Below are 16903 nucleotides of genomic sequence, written 5' to 3'. Positions count from 1 at the left end.
TTTCGGGATTTGGTGCTGTTGAGTATTTCACCTATTTGTGGCTGTGGAGTCAGGGATGGTCTGATGCGGGATTTACCGCTGCCTCTGTTTCACAGCCAAGCTGAGGCTCACCCGATTTCCCGACTGCCACAACGTGTTTTTATGCACCTCGTGAGTGTTCTCTCTTCAATGTTAACCTTGTATGGTTTGAAACGGAATTTACTTGAAATGAAAATTTCAACCAAAGCTCGATGCATTCAGAGTAGAGAAAAGGGACGCGCTCATAAACCGAAACGACAAGCTATTGGATTCTGGAGCCAAATAGTGCTTGCAACGATCATATTTTCAGTAATACATCTTCTCAATAAATCTACCATCCTTCATATCACGAACACTTTTGAACTAGAGATTCATCCCGCAACCTGCAATACCAGCACAGAAACTTTTCCCTCTCCCCCGAGTTTGAGCCGCCACAGGCCCACTCAAACAAGCACCCTGCTCAATTCCAGCACCATACGTCCCACTAATACAGTCACCCACTGCCCCTGAAGTGGTAGACACACAAACTGGGTTGCAGGGATAACTCTCAGGGTGAATATTCGAGTCCCTCGTATAAGGCTTCCCAGTCATATCACCATCATTACCGGAATGACGTGACCTCTTCTGCGCCTTCTCCCAGTTTGATTTCAACTTTGCATTCTGAGCCTCGATCACCTTGGGATCGATCTGCGCTTGGATGCGAACTGCATTATGCGAAGAAATATGCGGCGTGTTGTTCCCGGCCTTCTCATGAAGAAGAGCCGCGTTGGCTTTTGCTTGACTTGCACTCGAAGACATCAGCCGAGAGAGTCCCTCGGTATGGGCCTCGCGTACTGCAGAACAGTACCAGCAGATGCATTCAGAGTAGACTTGGCCACCTGTAAGTTTCTGGTACTGTTTTGAGGTCCACGCGAATGCGTCGTTGAGTTTGTACTCGTCGACTTTGTCGTCGTGATTGATGAATATGCCTTCTGTTAGTGTCGTAGAGAATGAGTAGTAACGAGCCGGTGAAAGCTGATGTGTGTGCCATATCAGGTCGACGTCGAGGGTAGGGACAACTGCGTGTCCTTTGTTTTTGGATATGATTTGGAAAAAGACGCCATACTTCTTAATGAAGTGGTCCATAGTCGACCTCACGGTGGATAACCTGATCCAGCCGATCTGATCCATTTTCTCCAAAAATGTTCCCTGGCGAATCACGGCTCCAATCAGGTTGATAGCGAAGGGGGAAGGATTCTCCCAATATCGAGACAGCATGTTGCGAAGAGATATTCTTTCCGAATTATTCGAATTGCGCGGAACCAGCGTCGACTTGTTCACGCGGCGAATTAATGATCTATCCTTCAAATGGCCCTCAAGTCGGTCTCGGATGTTTTCGAGAATTGTACTTTCATGCTGAGTGAGATCCGTCGCCTGTAAAAGCTCGCTTCTGATTCCATCCTTGATCAGTCGATTCGGGAAGGAGACACCGTAATCTCTCTCGTCCTCATCACCGATTGCCGTCCCAGTTGCAGATAGAAGCGTGCCGGGCATAGGCGTATCATCCTTCAAGAGTTTCTGCAAGTCATTGCGGAACTTTTGGATGCAAAGGGTATCATGTGTCGTCCTGAATTTGCATGTTGGGCATGTATATCGCAGAGATTTGTCGGCGTATCCAGTGCAATGTGCGAATGCGACATCTGGATCACACCCTAATCCTCCTTCTGTCCAGATGATGGAGATTTCATGCTTGCAATTCGAGCACAGTAAAGATTTTGTCGGGCTGTCTGCAAGATTATTCCAGTGGAGACCGGTTTGAGTCTCGAAATTGATCTTTGATTCTTTGCCTGGGTAGAAGTCGAACGTCTCGTCATCGATGGAAGCATTTACAGCTTCCCAGGGCATCCCTGTGGCCCAGACGCTCATCTTTGACTGACGGAGACAATCTTCGAGAAAGGCTCGTGGGTTCAGCATGTACGCGTGCCAGACCATGAGGACATCTATCCTCTAGAATTAGCATTATTCCACACTGTTAGTGTTTTGGATTAGCTCACCAAGCGGAGGCATCATGCTTGCAGGCCATGCTATCTTAGCCTCCGACTTACTCAGCGACGAAATATTGCGAGTATCGAGATTCGGCAGACAAGTCTGCCACCAAACGGTAAATCGGTCGACGGCGCGAGCCACATAGACAGCCCATCGCTTTTCCTCGAGGCGAGTCACCGCTTGAGATTGTTTGCGGGGATCGGAAAAGTTCTTGGCTTCGCTGTCGTGTATTCCGAAGAGCCTGTCGGTTCCTTTGATGAACTTCCGGAGATTGGCAATCGTAGACAGAAGTTTTAGATGGATGATGCATTCATCCGCGGCAACTGTGTCCCCAGGTCGGATAGACCCATTGCGAGATGCACTGGTTGATATGTTTGCTTGATTGGCTGGTGTAGGGTCAGGCGGAGAGTACGGAGGTGGAATAGATTGCTTTTCTTCGGTTTGGCTGCTGGCGAGATTTGGATTCCCCATTTTGAAGAGCAGACACTATGAGTGTGGTTGAGTTGATGCGAGCAGTTGAAACTTTATGCAGACAGAAAGCTCTTCAAGAATCTGAAAGGTGCTGTATGAAAATCAACGGGACGCTTGGGTTTTCCGAGTATGCGATAAGAGTTTGAACGATCGTGTATGGGACTCGGGGTAAGGGTTTCTGCAGCGAAGATGTGCAGAAAGATTAAAAAAGCCATCAACCAGCCACAGCCTCATTCACGAACTGATCTGCACCGAGGATAATTGGTTCACGGCCCCCACCGACACAGCCTTGCAACGCTTCGGGCGTGCTAAAGATGGACTTGGAATGATGTAACCCCTCGGGGGCCTCTTCTTGGCGTTGTCTGTCGTTCATTACTTGATTAGGATGGATTTTCATAATTTTTGTATTGTTCTAGGTATTGCAGGTGCAAAGGAGCGTGATAGACAATGATACATGAATGTAAACCAATATCAAAACAAGGAGCCACGGAATATCTGGTCCAAGTGAGTGTTCGCGGAGGCAAAAAACTCTGTCAAGCGCAAATCAAAACGAAAAGAGAATCTGTTGACAAAGGGTTCTGCATCGTGGGTATTATCAGATGAAGGAAAAGACAAGTGAGTGGCTAAGTATGTGCGAAACAGTCGACCGGCGATTAATGCAACATCAAGCAGAAAAGTAAAACCCGAGACAAGCGGGCTTCGAACATACAGGCGCATACGCGGAGAACTTCCGCACAGGCTCTGAAAGGTCTCATTTAATGTAGAGGAGACCCACTGTTAATTTGAGCTTATGAGCCCATGACTTGTGGCCTTCCTTCGTATTCATCGTTGTTATCGTGTAATATGATGAAGTTCACTTCGAGAACGTATCGGAGCACCTCCGGTGGCCATTGCTGTAGGCTGAGTAGACAACTTAGTTAACCTTCAGCACACCGAAAACATCACGGTCCGCCTTGACATTGGCGTCGGTCTTGATATCCGAGCGGGACCGCTTGGGGTTCACGACGACTTCGCCCCAATGTTTCGGCACAGTACCGCGAGATGCGGGACGGCTTGATTGCGAAGCGTGGTCGGAAGTGACGGTGAGGTGCGACTCATTCGGGTTAGGCGAGGGCGATGCGGAGGCAGGCGCGTGGAGGGTTGCTTGGGGTTGGAGATGAGATTGTGGTTGGAGGGACCAGATGTCGATAACGGAGCTGGAGATAGAACGAGTTAGCAACAAACTTCCAAACAATTTAAGCAGAACCATGCGTTTGACAATTCAATTTCAAAATTGCAGGGCAGACTTACTCTGACGTTCGTTGACAGATAGCATCCAGCGCTTCCCTCTCGCGTCTCACGTATTCCGGATCCGGCTGGTTCGCCTGTTGGGTATAATTCAGGGCACCATAGCCATACCCCGCCTGGTAAGGGTCGTCGTCGAGCAGGCGCGAAGACTCTGGCTGGAATTCACTAATGTCAGTATGATGCTCTTTCAAAGCGTCTCAAGCATCGCGCAATAGACTGAGGCAACAAGAATTAAACATGTGCCCCGACATCCTGCGCTGCAGAGACCGAATACATTGTGACTTACCTCCGGAGAGTCATTGCGAGCCCCGCCAAGGCAGGAGGCGCAGACACCCATTTTGGTGACGCGGTTTCAAGATCGGATCGAAAAGGGCGCACGATACAATGCTGCACGAGACACTAAACAACCCCCAATTGTCGATGCAGCGGGCGGGTGGTTCTACCGTCCGCTCTCTTTCTGGGGGTTTGCCGATCGGGACGGCAGAGTAGGACGAGATTGGGTAAGGAGTGTAGACGACGCCCTGGGCAGTGTGAAAGAAAGGCAGGAAACGGCGTAGAGAGTAAAAAATACCTTAGTCGCGACAAATTGTGGACGAAGTTGCAGAGGGCAGAGTGAGGCTGGGAGTCCGTGCGATGTCATCGATAAGCGGTGCGTGGCCGCAGCGTGGCAGTTGCACCCCGAGCGCTTTCACCACCGCCGCCTTTTTTTTCCCTCCTTGACTGTTCGGATCGTTCAGCACTCCCCGCAACAATCACCATGTTTGACCTTCCCACAGCGAAGCGGTATGCATCAATTGCACTTTTCCCAATGTTGAAGCAATATCTAACTCATTCATAGGGTCCGCCGCGACGAGGTCCAATCGCCAGCCTCAAGTCGCTCCCCGTCACCCGCCGACGAGGCCGAGCTACAAGACGCCCACGACCGCCTAGGAAAGCTCCTCAACCTGGACAGTCTACTTGGAACAGGATATGCAGATACAGCGGGTCAAGAAACCGAACAACAACCGCAAGCTGGTGGCGACGAGGCGGACGAGCAGGAGTTCGAATTCCGCCTATTCAGTGCGCCTTCCAAACCCAAAGATACCGACTCAGCGCAACAGAAATCCAGCAAAAAGGAGAAAGGATCATCCGGAAACAAAAATACCGCCGATGAAGGGACACACAAACTGCGCATCCGAATGCGCTCTCCGACACCCATATCCACGAATCCCGAAGATGGAAGATTCGTGAAAGCTTTCCGAGGATGGCAGTATTATTTCACGAGTCCCTCACTATATGAATTGAATGATGAAAACTCGGACGAGGAAGCGCGGCAATTGGAAAAGAGGCGCCAATTTGAAGAAATCGCCGTGAGCAGTGAACAGTTGGCCTGGGCTAAGGCCATGCCATGGGTAGGTTTTCGTAAAGGGCATAGATCCCAAAGATTTTCTGCGAGCTAAGACTGACTGTCTATTCATAGCCTGGATGCGATCGACCTTGGCGCGTGATCCACCTCAAACGCCATCAGACGAAGTTACCCCGGACCGCAAAGGATGTCCCTGTCTACGTGGTTGAAGGAGCACAGACCAAATCGCCAAAGACAAAGAAGAAGCCCGGCAAGAAGAGACGCGTGCAGTTGCGCAAAAAGGTGAAAGCGGCAGAGGTGGCCAAGGAGAACGAGGCTGAAAAGCGCAATCGCAAGAACCGCGAGCGAAAGATCAAACGCCGGCAAAAGGCTCGTGAGGAGAAGGCTGCTAAAGCTGCTGCAGCTGGTGTTGCCATTGAAGATGTGACTATGGCAGATGGCGATGGATCGTCGGGAAGTGAGGAGTAGCTTGCTGCATTATCAGTGTATAGATCTACCCGGAGTCTAATGATACCCTACAATTAATGTTTCTGAACATCTGCTCATGGGAATTGACTGTGAAAATTTCATTGCAGAATGAGGTCAACGATGACCTCTACATTAAAGGGTATTGTGCGACTAATTAAACAACTTGAAAGCAGCGCATGATGGAATGTCCGAGAGCTTTTGTGTCACTGCCGGTATGTGCTGCAGGCCGCAAAAAAGGCGACCACGGCAGAAAATAGGAAAAGTAGGAAAGAAGAAACCGCAATCCATAACGGCACCGCTAGTCCGAAAACGATCAAATACGTACCGGAGCCTAGATACTATCCAGGTAGGGTCGGGGAGCGCGGTGCCGGGTTTACTTGGTTGTGTCTAGTGACAATCAGTACTTCGCTTTTCAAACCAGGATCCCGATGGTCTCCTGGACCTCGCTCACTGTTTTCGGGAATTGGATCCATTGTTCTGAAAGGGAGCATCATACCGGTGGTTGTAGCAGTGGTTGTAGCAGGGTTGTCGGCGGTGGGAGCAGCGGGGGCGGCTGAAGGGGATGGCGCGTCAGCGGGGAACCTCCGAGGGCCAGCTCAGGCGACGGTTCGTTTAATATAAAAGACCGTGGCGAGAAGGACCGTCTGTGGGTTTGAGAGATTCTTAACGTACCGGTAGAGCCATTGGTGCCGGTGGCCGTGGGCTGCTCGGTCTCCGCAGCAGGGGCAGAAGTAGTAGTCTCTGCAGGCTTGGCCTCGACAGCGGGAGCTTCGACGGGCTCAGCAGCACCAGTGGGGACAGCGGATTCAGCAGTGGAAGTAGCAGGCTGGGCAGCAGGCTGAGCAGGAGCAGGGGCGGCGTCGGGAGCATCGGTGGTGGAATCGTTGGCGGTGGCGCCGGTCGTGGCATCAGCAGGAGAGTTGGATTTATCTTCCTCTTGTTGGTTCTTCTTCGCCTTCTTGCGGCGGAAGAGGTTCTTGATGCCCTTCTTCATCTGGGCGAAGGCGTCGGGAGCTAATGTGGGGTTAGCTCGGGGAAATCGATCAACGAACACGACGCAGAGGATTGCAGTGATTATTCAGATCACTTACGAACGCCGGGCATGATGGTTATCGAGGAAAGAAATGAATCGAGATGCGTTGGAGTAGGATGGTTGCGGTGAGATGGTAGATATGGGGAACGCGTTGTGGTTGTGTTGGGGAGGAAGAAGAGTAAATGGAACTGGGTGGGAGCAGGCGAGGACGCACCTTCCCCTCGAAGGCATCAACGCGCAGAACCACGTGACATCATTCCGGACGGGAGTTGCGCTCTGCCGCGCTTGGCTTTTTTGACTCTACGCTATTGCCGGCGTAAACCTTTGCATGTCGAGGGTTCAGGGGCGTCGGGGAGCAGTCCAGTGCTGATAGTCCAGATGTCGCCCGCGCATAGAATGGCTACCATTGGCTGCGGTGGACCAAATCTGGGGCCCGACCCGCCCTGACAGCATACACTGGGTGGACTAGTGCTGTCTGCAGTGGCGGTGCTCCGGATATTCGAGGGTGAAACACCGCAATCTTGTATCAGATCCACCCCCCGGGCGCCTAGATTGCACGCCCATCTACGGCCTCGGGCTGATTGGAGTTTCATGAGACACTGATTTTACAATGTGGAGATTGCTTCACCCCGAAAATGACAGATGAAAGGACGCAACGTTAAAATAAGGAAAGGAGTATATCATATTGCTGAATCGAGGTAAGAACTCCGGTCATACATCAGGGGATGGTGTAAATGCAAATACAAGATAATCTAAAGAGTAAGAATGTAAGTCAGAAGTGAAGTGGGGGAAACCAAAAAGTGAAAGCCTATAGAAAGCAAAAACAGGAAAAACCCCTACAGGGGAAAAGAAAACCAAACCTTCACTGGCCGGAATGCCAGAAGAAACCGAAAAGCTGCAAAAAATTGGAAAAAGTCGCCTGGATGGTGTTACCTGTTGCCCAAATATTAGCCTGTGCTGTTTTTACTTGGTGGGATGATAGGGGCACATACCGAAGACCAGGGACAAAAGGAAAAGGCAAGCAATGATGGATACCATCGGGCTTTCGAACCATATCAAAATGGCGACGAGAACCCACAGGGTCCATACGGGGATACCCCCAGAATGTAATCCCTGGGCGTACTTGAGCCTCTCCGCCATATCGTTCATCGCCGTCTGCAAGTTCACAGCAGCGCTGGTCACCCGATCCATGGCGTCGGCTTGAGTCTGCTGCTTTTGTTGCAGCTCGTCGGCAAGAGCTACCGTGGTCTCTAGTTGCTACTGGAGTTAGCAAATGTCGTTCTTAGATCGATTACAGGTAAGAGTACGTACCTCGATCACCTGGACCTGGAGGGCGATGACACCCATGATTTGCCCACCAAGCCAGTCCTGGAAGGCCAGGATTAGCATAATTTTTTTTATCAAAAGCGGGCAAACGAACATACAACTCGTGACGCCTCCTCGCGGCCGGCCAAGGCATTCTCGTCGTGCATTTGACGCATTTCCGTCTTCTGAGAAACCGCCTCTGTTCGCAGTTCTCTCAGGGCCTTCCGAAGACCACTCAGCGAGTCGGAAGTACCCTGGATGCTCTGCATGGCTGTCAGATCTTCTCAAAAAAAATAAAAAAATTGGGGGTTGATATTAATTACCTTCTCCAGATTTCCGACTTCTCCACGAACCTGCACCATCGAAATGGTGAACTGGGTGCCGATCACTTTCAGCCCGTCTTGAACCTCGCGGAGCAGCTTTCCGAAGACGTTCTGGGTGTTTGCCACAGACTCTTGCAGCTTCGTGGCCAAGCTTTCTTGCATGACCTTCAACTCCTTGAGAAAGGCTTTGTGCTCGGATGAGCCCACAGCAGCATCGTGTAGAGCCTGTTTCTGTGCTTGGTACAGCTTCTGGTCGACTAGAGCCATCCGCCGATGAGCATGAAGTAGCTCCGCCTTTTCGATTTCGCCTCGGGAAGTCTGGCAGATGACCACTGCATTCTGTCTGTTGTTGCTGTATGAGGTCCAGCCTTGCGAGCCTGATTTTAGAGCCTTCAGGCACTTTTCCAGGTCGGTCTTTGAAACGACATCGAATGTATCGGTGGGTTCGGGAACAGGAGCCTTGTTCCAGAATGGCCAACGAGATCTTGCCGTCGGCGTTGCCGTAGTCACCGGAGTGCAGGCAGGAGGGACCGGTTCACCGGCGCCACCCAGCTCACAAATAGCCAGTCGAGCAGCATAAATTGATTTGGCGTGCTCTAATCTCTCGTATACATCGGAATTGACGACATCCCTTGCATCAATCTCGTTGCATGAGGTAATAAGATTGCTCGTGGCGATTCGAGTGCAAGACGGCAGTGTCTCAATCGAGTTGATTAGCTGCTGGGCCTCGGTGAAAACAGACAATGCGTCTTGTTGTTGATCTCTCGATCCAAATTTGGGTAGCAGACCCTTGTTGCCTCGACCCCGCGCTCTTTCAGAAAGGTCTTCCAGGTTTCCTAGCTCACTCATATTAGCATCGTGTTCTGAACAAAGTGCGCTCATTCTATGCGAGCATACCGAAGGTGTCCGCTGTATGTGTTGGGCCAGATGCGGCCAAGTTGAGTACGAAAGTGAGCAGCACGAGCAGGACTCGGCCGGGGTTGAGTCGTCTCATGGTGACCAGATCGCCGAGGCGTGAGCCGAGCTTGATTCTTACCTCTGCTGTAGATCTGCCTTTTGCAGTATGTTCGAAAGCATGGAAAGGTGGGCTCGGGAAGGATTCGGGAAAGATCAGGGGATAACGAGTAAATTGAGGAGTAATGATCACCGAGTCTGATATAGACGATAGGAGAGTTGACATGGGAAGGTTGGAGTTGGTGAGAAGCGGCAGATAAATTAAGTTCACATCCTGAGAAGACCCTCGAGATGTGGCATGTGATTGGGACTCGAAATCATTGATGAAGGTTTTGTACGCACGTGAAAAGTCTCGAGTGAAATTACTGGACATGGCCTCGAAATGAGGCAATAATGGGATTGATTCAATTCGCGGCAATGCATGCCGAACTATACAATTTGTCTCCAATGGTACGCCTATGAGACTTGTTAAGATGGCGATGATTGCCAGCATTGACATTAAGGGGATCAACGAAGCACCAAGAAGTGAAGGGTTGAAGATAATTTGCATATGATTTCACGGTTTTGATATCTTCACGATCGTGAAGGTTCGCGAAGATTGGATGTTGTTAATATGCCGGCGTGCCAGATGTTTTGAAGCACCACAATATTATTCCGAGAATCCCATGATGTAAAGAGAAAAGGAGCTGAATATCGCATGTGATGTAGTAAGAGACTTCGATTAGCATACTAGCAATAGAGGCTGGAGGGGGTCGGAGTTGCTTTCATACGTGCCTGGTACTGTTGGATGCAGTACTGTGAGGTGTCATGTGAAAGGAAAACAAACACGTAAAGTGATGTAAATGTATTCCCGGGTTCTGATGAACTTGAACTGCTTGGAATTAGTTGCTTAAGGGATTGCTGTCTAGAAGAGCTGCTGCACGGCTAATTAGTATGGCATTACCTCGAGCATGAAGTAGTACTATCACAGAACAGTAATCGGCATGCCAGACCCAATAAATCCGTGTTACTAGAGAAGAAATCCGGCCCATGGTATTCTACCTTTCTATAGATGAATAGTATTGTACAATGCGGCTAGTGCTCAGCCGTTGCTTCCACTACCACGGCCCACAGTCAAGCCCCCCCCCCCCCCCCCCCCAGCCGCCTGACTGGTCGATCTTCCTCTGCACAACTAATCACAAGGCGTAAGCTCCGTCCGGGTTGATTATGTCACTAAAATGGGCTGTGTGACACGCGGACAGGGTCCTGAGGCTGGAATGGCTCAAGGCACAGCAACCCCGGGAATAACAACCAATCGAAATTTTCAACCAGCCACAGCCATCGGCCAAAATATGATCCAAGAACGGAGGAGCGCCAGGTATTTCCAAAGTTCCAGGTCTCGACGTGTGCCCAGGAAACTACCTAGTAAGTTCGGATGTAAGGTAAACCCCGGATTTAAAAGTGGCTGATCGACACGGCTATCACTTACGTTGGATAGCGCAACGCTCGCTCTCCTCGCACACGTTAGCCTTCCACGAGGCCCCCAAATTTAGCCGCATTGGATTCCCTGGGCGAACCAAGTTGTATATCCATGGCCCTCGGGCCCAGGGAAATCGCACTCTCCTTCACAACCCTCTATGATGTCGCCCTCGGCCAGTTTAGGTAGTTCTGACGATTCACAAATTCGAACCGGCTACGCAATCCGTCGCTACGGCACCTGGTACGATAATGAGCATAAAAACGAGACATCTGACAACTACTTCGCGTGCTGTCCCATTCCCTTGAAGATGGATAAATGATGAGAGTGCAAATTGGCAATATGAGGACGAAAAACACAGAAACGTCCTGGTTTCAACTACTTGTGCCAACTCAAGTTAGACCTTGTGGCAGAACAATGGATACTTTTTTTGTGATTAGGGTCAAGTAGGCTACATCACAGAGAAGAGATCCCATGGAATCTATGGTTGTAATGATATGGGATGGATACGATCTCACAATTCCTCTTATGATGGAAGCCTGAGGCTTGCGACTCGTGTGACTTCCACCAGTAAGTGACAATACCGTTGATCCCTTTCTTGGCTCTTTTTTGGGTGTAGTGAAGCTCGATAAAGCTAACTGCCTTTCACCTGAAAGACAGCAAAGAATCCAACAAAGGCGCTATTACTGGCGTTGTGGTCGGAGGCGTTTGCGGTGTGCTCATCATCGCCGGGCTGATATGGTACTTTCTCCGTCTACGCCGTCGTTCGCAAATATCCTCAAATCCGGCCGAACTCGAAAGATCCATTGCTCCCACCTTGCCTACGCCGCATCATGAACTGGACGCCCAAGCACGAGAAGTCCGAATTAGAAAGAGAGACCAACGTGCGCTGCGAGCTAAGCGATGACTCTCCCGCTCGAGACGAACTCGAAGCCGATAATCGACTACGGCAAGAGCTTTCTGGCGAACTGCCCAGAAGAAGAAGTGAGAATTCGCCCTCCGAACTCCCTTGGCATTATGTTTCGGTTGATGGTGGATACATACCCTGACGAATGTGTCAGACGAATTAGGGTACAATATTGTGAAGTTGGTGCTATGGATTTTGTGTATATGATTATGGCCTTTACAAGGATTGTGCTTTTACTGGGGATGTGATTTCCAATCAATAATAATACCCCGTGGCTAGTTAATCCGACTTGTTCATCTAAATTTGAGAACTAAGGGAGATCGTATTTAGATGACAATTATGCAGACAGTGGCTCTCGTGCAAAAATGTTTTTCTGTGTAAAACGATGTTGAGCATCGAAATAATGATTAAAACTTGAAATCAAGAGTCTGCAGAATAACTTGAAAATCGAAGCAGTGTAACCAGGTAAAGCCGTCTCCGCCATCTCCGCCATACTTCTCAGGCAAAAATCGATCCCCAGATGGACATCACGTGCGAGCTAACCCAATCGAGTCGGGCCTATCCTCCGACAAAATCATCGAGTCCGCAGCGGAGCTCTGTCCAACACGCCAAACATCATGTCGTGTCTACCCCAGCGCTGCGCCCGGCAGCTCCTCAGAGAGCCTTTTCAGCACGGCTCATTACCCCTATTCCTCACCCCCGCATTTTCCCCGTCGCGCGCGCAATGCTTCTCGACCACCTCCCCAGCGCAATCCCGAGTCGGAGGCGCCGCCATCTCCGTTCCCCCCGAGGTGACCTTTTCCCTCGTTGATCTGCCCAAGGGTCTGAACCGGGGCCGTGGAAAGGATGTTCCTACGCATGCCGCTCATATCAAGGGTCCCAGGGGTATGTTGCCCGTACCAAAGACGATAATTGGAACCCGGGTTTGCTAACTGGCGCGAAATTGAAGGCGAGATGTCTCTCGATCTCCCATCTTTCCTGACTGTGAACCACGACACGGCTACCTCGAAGGCGACCTTGTCTATCCAGGATACTGAGATCCCGCACCAGCGTGCTATGTGGGGTACGTGTTTACTTTCTCTCCGCATTCTCTTGTCCAAAATCTCTAACAGATGGCTCAACTGCAGGAACAATCCGCGCGCTCCTCCAAAACCACGTTACCGGTGTCTCTGAAGGCCACATTTGTGTTCTGAGTCTTGTTGGTGTCGGATACAGGGCCACCATTGAGCCCAAGGCGACAACCGTTTCCCCAACTTACCCTGGACAACAATTCGTCTCGTTGAAGGTCGGCTTCTCCCACCCAATTGAGCTGGGCATTCCCGAAGGTGTCCAGGCCAGCACTCCGCAACCCACCCGTATTCTCCTAGAGAGCGTCGACAAGCGCAAGGTGACACAGTTTGCTGCTGAGATCCGCGAGTGGAGACGGCCGGAGCCGTACAAGGGCAAGGGTATCTTCGTCAACGGAGAGACCATCAAGCTCAAGGCAAAGAAGATCAAATAATCCGTGGGCTCGTGTGTTTTCTCTTTTGGAACATTGCATCTCTTTTTGGTTCCCTGTATTCTTATACTCTATCTCCATATATGTACTTTTTCATCCTCCACGTCTTTTTAGAACCCTTTCCTTCGATTGGTATCACAAATGTACTTTGTACGCATCAAGCGTGATCCTAGCCAATGGCCTCCAATCAGCTCAGTTCAATAGCTGGAAGGACACGGCAGCATAACAAGCTAGCAAATAGCAAATAATTACAGCTTCAGGACGACCTTGACGGCGTCAATGACTTGGCCCTGGAGAGCCTTGGGCGCGGCAACGACACCCTTGTTGGCAGCAAGAGTCCGCCCCTTGCTAAAGTCCAAACGGGCACCGTAGATATCGGTGACCTGGCCACCGGCCTCGCGGACGATGATGTCACCGGCAGCGTGATCCCAGATCTTCTCCTGGTAGTCCTTCTTCACGGGGAGACGAAGATAGATGTCACCGGAGCCACGGGCGATCGAGCAGTACTTGGCCTGCGAGTCCAGACGAACGCTAGGGGCAGTGATGCCGAGACGTTCAGCGACGGCAGCGTTGTCACCCTGGGCAGAGTGGGCAGCCTCAACACCCTCGCAGAAGACAGCCTGGGCGATGTCGGGGACGGGGCGCATAGAGATGGGCTTGCTGGGGGCAAGAGCGCCGTTGGACAGAGGGCGGCTGGTAGCACCCTCGCCCAGGATGGCGGAGAAGAGGACGCCATTATCATTGGTCTCACCCTGCTGGGCACCGGTGTTGGCGTCGATGGTGGCGGCATCAACGGGCAAGTTGGGGGTACCAATGGCACCGACCTTAACGTCGCCGTCAACGATCAGACCAAGGCAGACGGCGTACTGGCCGCCACGGAGGAAACCCTTGGTGCCGTCAATGGGGTCCAGAGCCCAGATACGGCCCTTGCCGCCACCAGCGCTCTTGCCCTCATCGATGATGTCCAGCATATTCTGCTCGCTGGCTAGGGGACCGCCGAGCAGGTTGTCGCTCTCCGCATCCTCGAGCTTGATGTCCTTGACCAGACGCCAGATCTCGGCGCTCAGGTCCTTGTCCTCGCGCAGGGAGCTAGCCTCCTCTTCGGCGACGATCTCGTCGTTGGGGAAGTTCTTGCGGATGGCCTGGATGATCAGGGCCTGGGCGCCGAAGTCGCCGATGGTGACGGGGGACTTGTCATCCTTGGAAACAGTACCCTTGGCCTTCTCGAAGAAGACCTTCTGGGTCAGCAGGGTGGCCCGCTGGACGGCGAGTTCGGCAATGTAGCGTTCTTGGGAGTAGGACATGGTGGCGGGGTGGTGGGATGAGAAGGAGGGGAAGAGGAGAGCGAAACGGGAGCGGGTCTTCAGGGCCACGCTGAGCGCCAGGATGAGGGTGGAGCAGACAACGAGGCGGGACAGCACACGTAGCAGGTTGGCTGAGGAACTCCTCATGTACGGGGCACTGCTGGAAACAGCTGCTGGGGGTCAATTGCGTTCGATTTCGTCCAATTGCTTCTGGCTCAGCTGTAGATGAGATGCCTCGTATCAATTACTGCATCCCACTTAGTGCGTCAGTTGTCTTAGTTTAGATAATGCTTAAGCTGCTACGCCCGCGTGGGTGACTGGAAATTGAGGCACCTCGCTCTAACTAACTAGTCCCGATCTGGCCGGAAGAGTCACGGGGATCTCTTCTGACTTTGGACGGCCGTCGTTTTGCGGCCAAACGGATTTTGAACACATTCTCATTGTGCGGGTTTTGTGGGCATCTCTGATCGTCTCGTCGTTTCCTCGTTTCACCTTCGCCCGGCCCGCTGGCGCCCCTCTTCGCACCGTTGATCGCCCAGCGGATCCTCCTGCGGCCTCCGACGTCACCGACACCACAATCACACCACTGCTCAACCCCGGGGACTTCCTGCAAATATCCCCGCAGATTCTCGACACTCCTCAGCAGAGCCAGCGACCAGGCGCGGTTGTCGCTATTGTCAAGGCAGCTCAATTCCCACGAGCCTCGTTTCATCCGAAAATCAGTTGCGACTGTGCGGGGTTTTGATACGGGGGGACGCCATTATCTTGACGCGGGGATCGTGGTTGACTGATCGAATTCGACCGCCTAAACAGCACCTTATTCCTCCGGCATACCGGTTGTTACATTTCTCACAACCTTCCCAGTCGCATTCCTGAGCTGCGCCATCATGTTTCAGTCATCGGTAAGCAGAGCCCGTCGCGCGATAAGCGATCCTGCGAGACCGTCTTTGATACTAACCCTTATCCTACGTCGGTCACAGAAACCCTACTCGGCGGTGACAGTGCAGATAGAAGTCCTGACAAGCGAACAATATGAAGTGGAAGACTCCAGCGGTATCGTCGACCTGGTGGAGGTCGTTCGCATCCAAGCCAGCGGTCCCACGGAAGCCAGTCGGGCACTGCGCAAGAAGCTGTATGTTCGCCTACCGATTTTCGAGTCGACTATACTGACAAGGTCAATAGGAAATATGGAAATCTCCACCGACAGCTGCGGGCGCTGACCATCCTCGATTTTCTCATCCAAAATGCCGGTGAACGTTTCCTTCGGGAATTCGCCGACGAGCCCCTCCTGGAACGCCTTCGCATCGCGGGAACAGACCCAGTCTCCGACCCCTTGGTCAAACAAAAATGCAAAGTGCTCTTCGGTCAGTGGGCCGTGACATACAAGGATACACCGGGGATGTCCAAGGTCACCGCGCTCTACAAGCAGCTACCGAAGCGGAAACAGCCCGCCACGCAGGCCAAAGCCAAGGTTCTTCGCGAAGGCGCTAACAACCCTAAAGAGGCACCAATGGGCCACACCGTCTCCGTCTCTGCGGGTAATGGACCGTCGACGACGCTCAGCAGCCCGAAGCAGAAGAAATCGAAGGACAAGAAAGAGAAGAAGCTGTCGATTGTCAGCAGAAGCTTCAACCTTGAGCGTGAACGGCCGGAGATTCTACAGACACTAGCTTCGGCATCCGTTGCAAGTACTAACCTGCTCAATGCGCTTAAGCTGGTAAACCGCGAGACGACCCGTGTAAGCGAGGATGCTGAATGCATTAGTCGATTCAATATCTGCAAGAAGCTCCGACACCAAATCTTGCGGTATATCCAGCACATCGAGAGCGAGGAGTTCCTGGGTGGTCTGATCCATGCCAATGAAGAACTGGTCACGGCATTAATGGCCTTTGAGGTGTTGGATAAGAGTGTCGATTATGACAGTGACAGTGACGACGATGTTCTCTCTGGTAACTGGAGGTCGAGAGCGGAAATCGAGGAGGAGATGGGACAAGGCTTTAACGGACTTAGCATCAATCCACCCAAGCCCCCACGGCCAAATCTCCCTCTCGCCTCGTCTTCTCAGCACACCCGACAGATATTCGACAGTGAGAGTGATGAGTCTTCGTCTGAGGAGGAAGACGACGAAGACAATCCATTTGGAAACCACAATGCCATCAAGACACCTGGTATTGAGAAGAGTGGTTACGCATGGTAAGTTCTACGCCCGGCTATATCTTTCCGTGTTCCCTCTGACCACATCACAGGAAGGAGGTATAATCCATGCTTCCGCATATAACCTCCGGGCTGTAGGCGTCATTTTAGCAGCTCACTATTTTGTATCTATTTATTCCTAGCACCATAACGCTATACCCAATGACACGACCGTGTTGGCGATGAGATAACAAACCTGAACTACCAAACCAGTAGCAAGACAAGATCAGATACGAGACCACCTGGAGGTGTTGTACCAGACGAATTTTGGAGATACCATACCTAAGAAGCTTCAATTATGATGCTCGCCGCTTCA

General features: G+C 51.6%; 8 protein-coding genes across 8 annotated transcripts; 3 read left to right on the top strand and 5 right to left on the bottom strand.

Moving 5' to 3' along the window:
* Positions 1–381: 381 nt before the first annotated feature.
* N7532_008825 (uncharacterized protein) lies at positions 382–2514 on the bottom strand (the record flags this gene model as incomplete). The annotated part of the gene is made up of 2 exons (XM_056621317.1): positions 382–1997; positions 2052–2514. 2 exons carry the CDS (start codon positions 2512–2514, stop codon positions 382–384), a joined length of 2079 nt encoding a protein of 692 aa, XP_056472123.1.
* Positions 2515–3427: 913 nt separating this feature from the next.
* N7532_008824 (LAMTOR1/MEH1 family protein) lies at positions 3428–4138 on the bottom strand (the record flags this gene model as incomplete). The annotated part of the gene is made up of 3 exons (XM_056621316.1): positions 3428–3710; positions 3805–3956; positions 4088–4138. 3 exons carry the CDS (start codon positions 4136–4138, stop codon positions 3428–3430), a joined length of 486 nt encoding a protein of 161 aa, XP_056472122.1.
* Positions 4139–4558: 420 nt separating this feature from the next.
* Positions 4559–5614, top strand: N7532_008823 (DUF2011 domain-containing protein; the record flags this gene model as incomplete). The annotated part of the gene is made up of 3 exons (XM_056621315.1): positions 4559–4584; positions 4640–5192; positions 5261–5614. The coding sequence occupies 3 exons, from the start codon at positions 4559–4561 to the stop codon at positions 5612–5614; spliced, it is 933 nt and encodes a 310-aa protein (XP_056472121.1).
* Positions 5615–6104: 490 nt separating this feature from the next.
* N7532_008822 (uncharacterized protein) lies at positions 6105–6608 on the bottom strand (the record flags this gene model as incomplete). The annotated part of the gene is made up of 1 exon (XM_056621314.1): positions 6105–6608. The coding sequence occupies one exon, from the start codon at positions 6606–6608 to the stop codon at positions 6105–6107; it is 504 nt and encodes a 167-aa protein (XP_056472120.1).
* A 901-nt stretch (positions 6609–7509) lies between these two features.
* On the bottom strand, positions 7510–9269 carry N7532_008821 (uncharacterized protein; the record flags this gene model as incomplete). Its single annotated transcript, XM_056621313.1, has 6 exons — positions 7510–7580; positions 7640–7904; positions 7959–8015; positions 8072–8215; positions 8276–9111; positions 9173–9269. 6 exons carry the CDS (start codon positions 9267–9269, stop codon positions 7510–7512), a joined length of 1470 nt encoding a protein of 489 aa, XP_056472119.1.
* Positions 9270–12209: 2940 nt separating this feature from the next.
* N7532_008820 (mitochondrial 54S ribosomal protein uL6m) lies at positions 12210–13093 on the top strand (the record flags this gene model as incomplete). The annotated part of the gene is made up of 3 exons (XM_056621312.1): positions 12210–12477; positions 12542–12655; positions 12720–13093. 3 exons carry the CDS (start codon positions 12210–12212, stop codon positions 13091–13093), a joined length of 756 nt encoding a protein of 251 aa, XP_056472118.1.
* Positions 13094–13338: 245 nt separating this feature from the next.
* On the bottom strand, positions 13339–14541 carry N7532_008819 (3'(2'),5'-bisphosphate nucleotidase; the record flags this gene model as incomplete). The annotated part of the gene is made up of 1 exon (XM_056621311.1): positions 13339–14541. The coding sequence occupies one exon, from the start codon at positions 14539–14541 to the stop codon at positions 13339–13341; it is 1203 nt and encodes a 400-aa protein (XP_056472117.1).
* A 740-nt stretch (positions 14542–15281) lies between these two features.
* N7532_008818 (LSB5 family protein) lies at positions 15282–16591 on the top strand (the record flags this gene model as incomplete). The annotated part of the gene is made up of 3 exons (XM_056621310.1): positions 15282–15296; positions 15375–15526; positions 15577–16591. The coding sequence occupies 3 exons, from the start codon at positions 15282–15284 to the stop codon at positions 16589–16591; spliced, it is 1182 nt and encodes a 393-aa protein (XP_056472116.1).
* Between the last annotated feature and the right edge of the window lie 312 nt (positions 16592–16903).

Source organism: Penicillium argentinense, assembly GCF_028826775.1.
Source record: "Penicillium argentinense strain IBT 30761 chromosome Unknown utg000009l_segment0_segment0, whole genome shotgun sequence".
Taxonomy (NCBI): domain Eukaryota; kingdom Fungi; phylum Ascomycota; class Eurotiomycetes; order Eurotiales; family Aspergillaceae; genus Penicillium; species Penicillium argentinense.
Note: the sequence above shows the minus strand (reverse complement) of the source record. Positions and strands in the feature narration are given on the sequence as shown.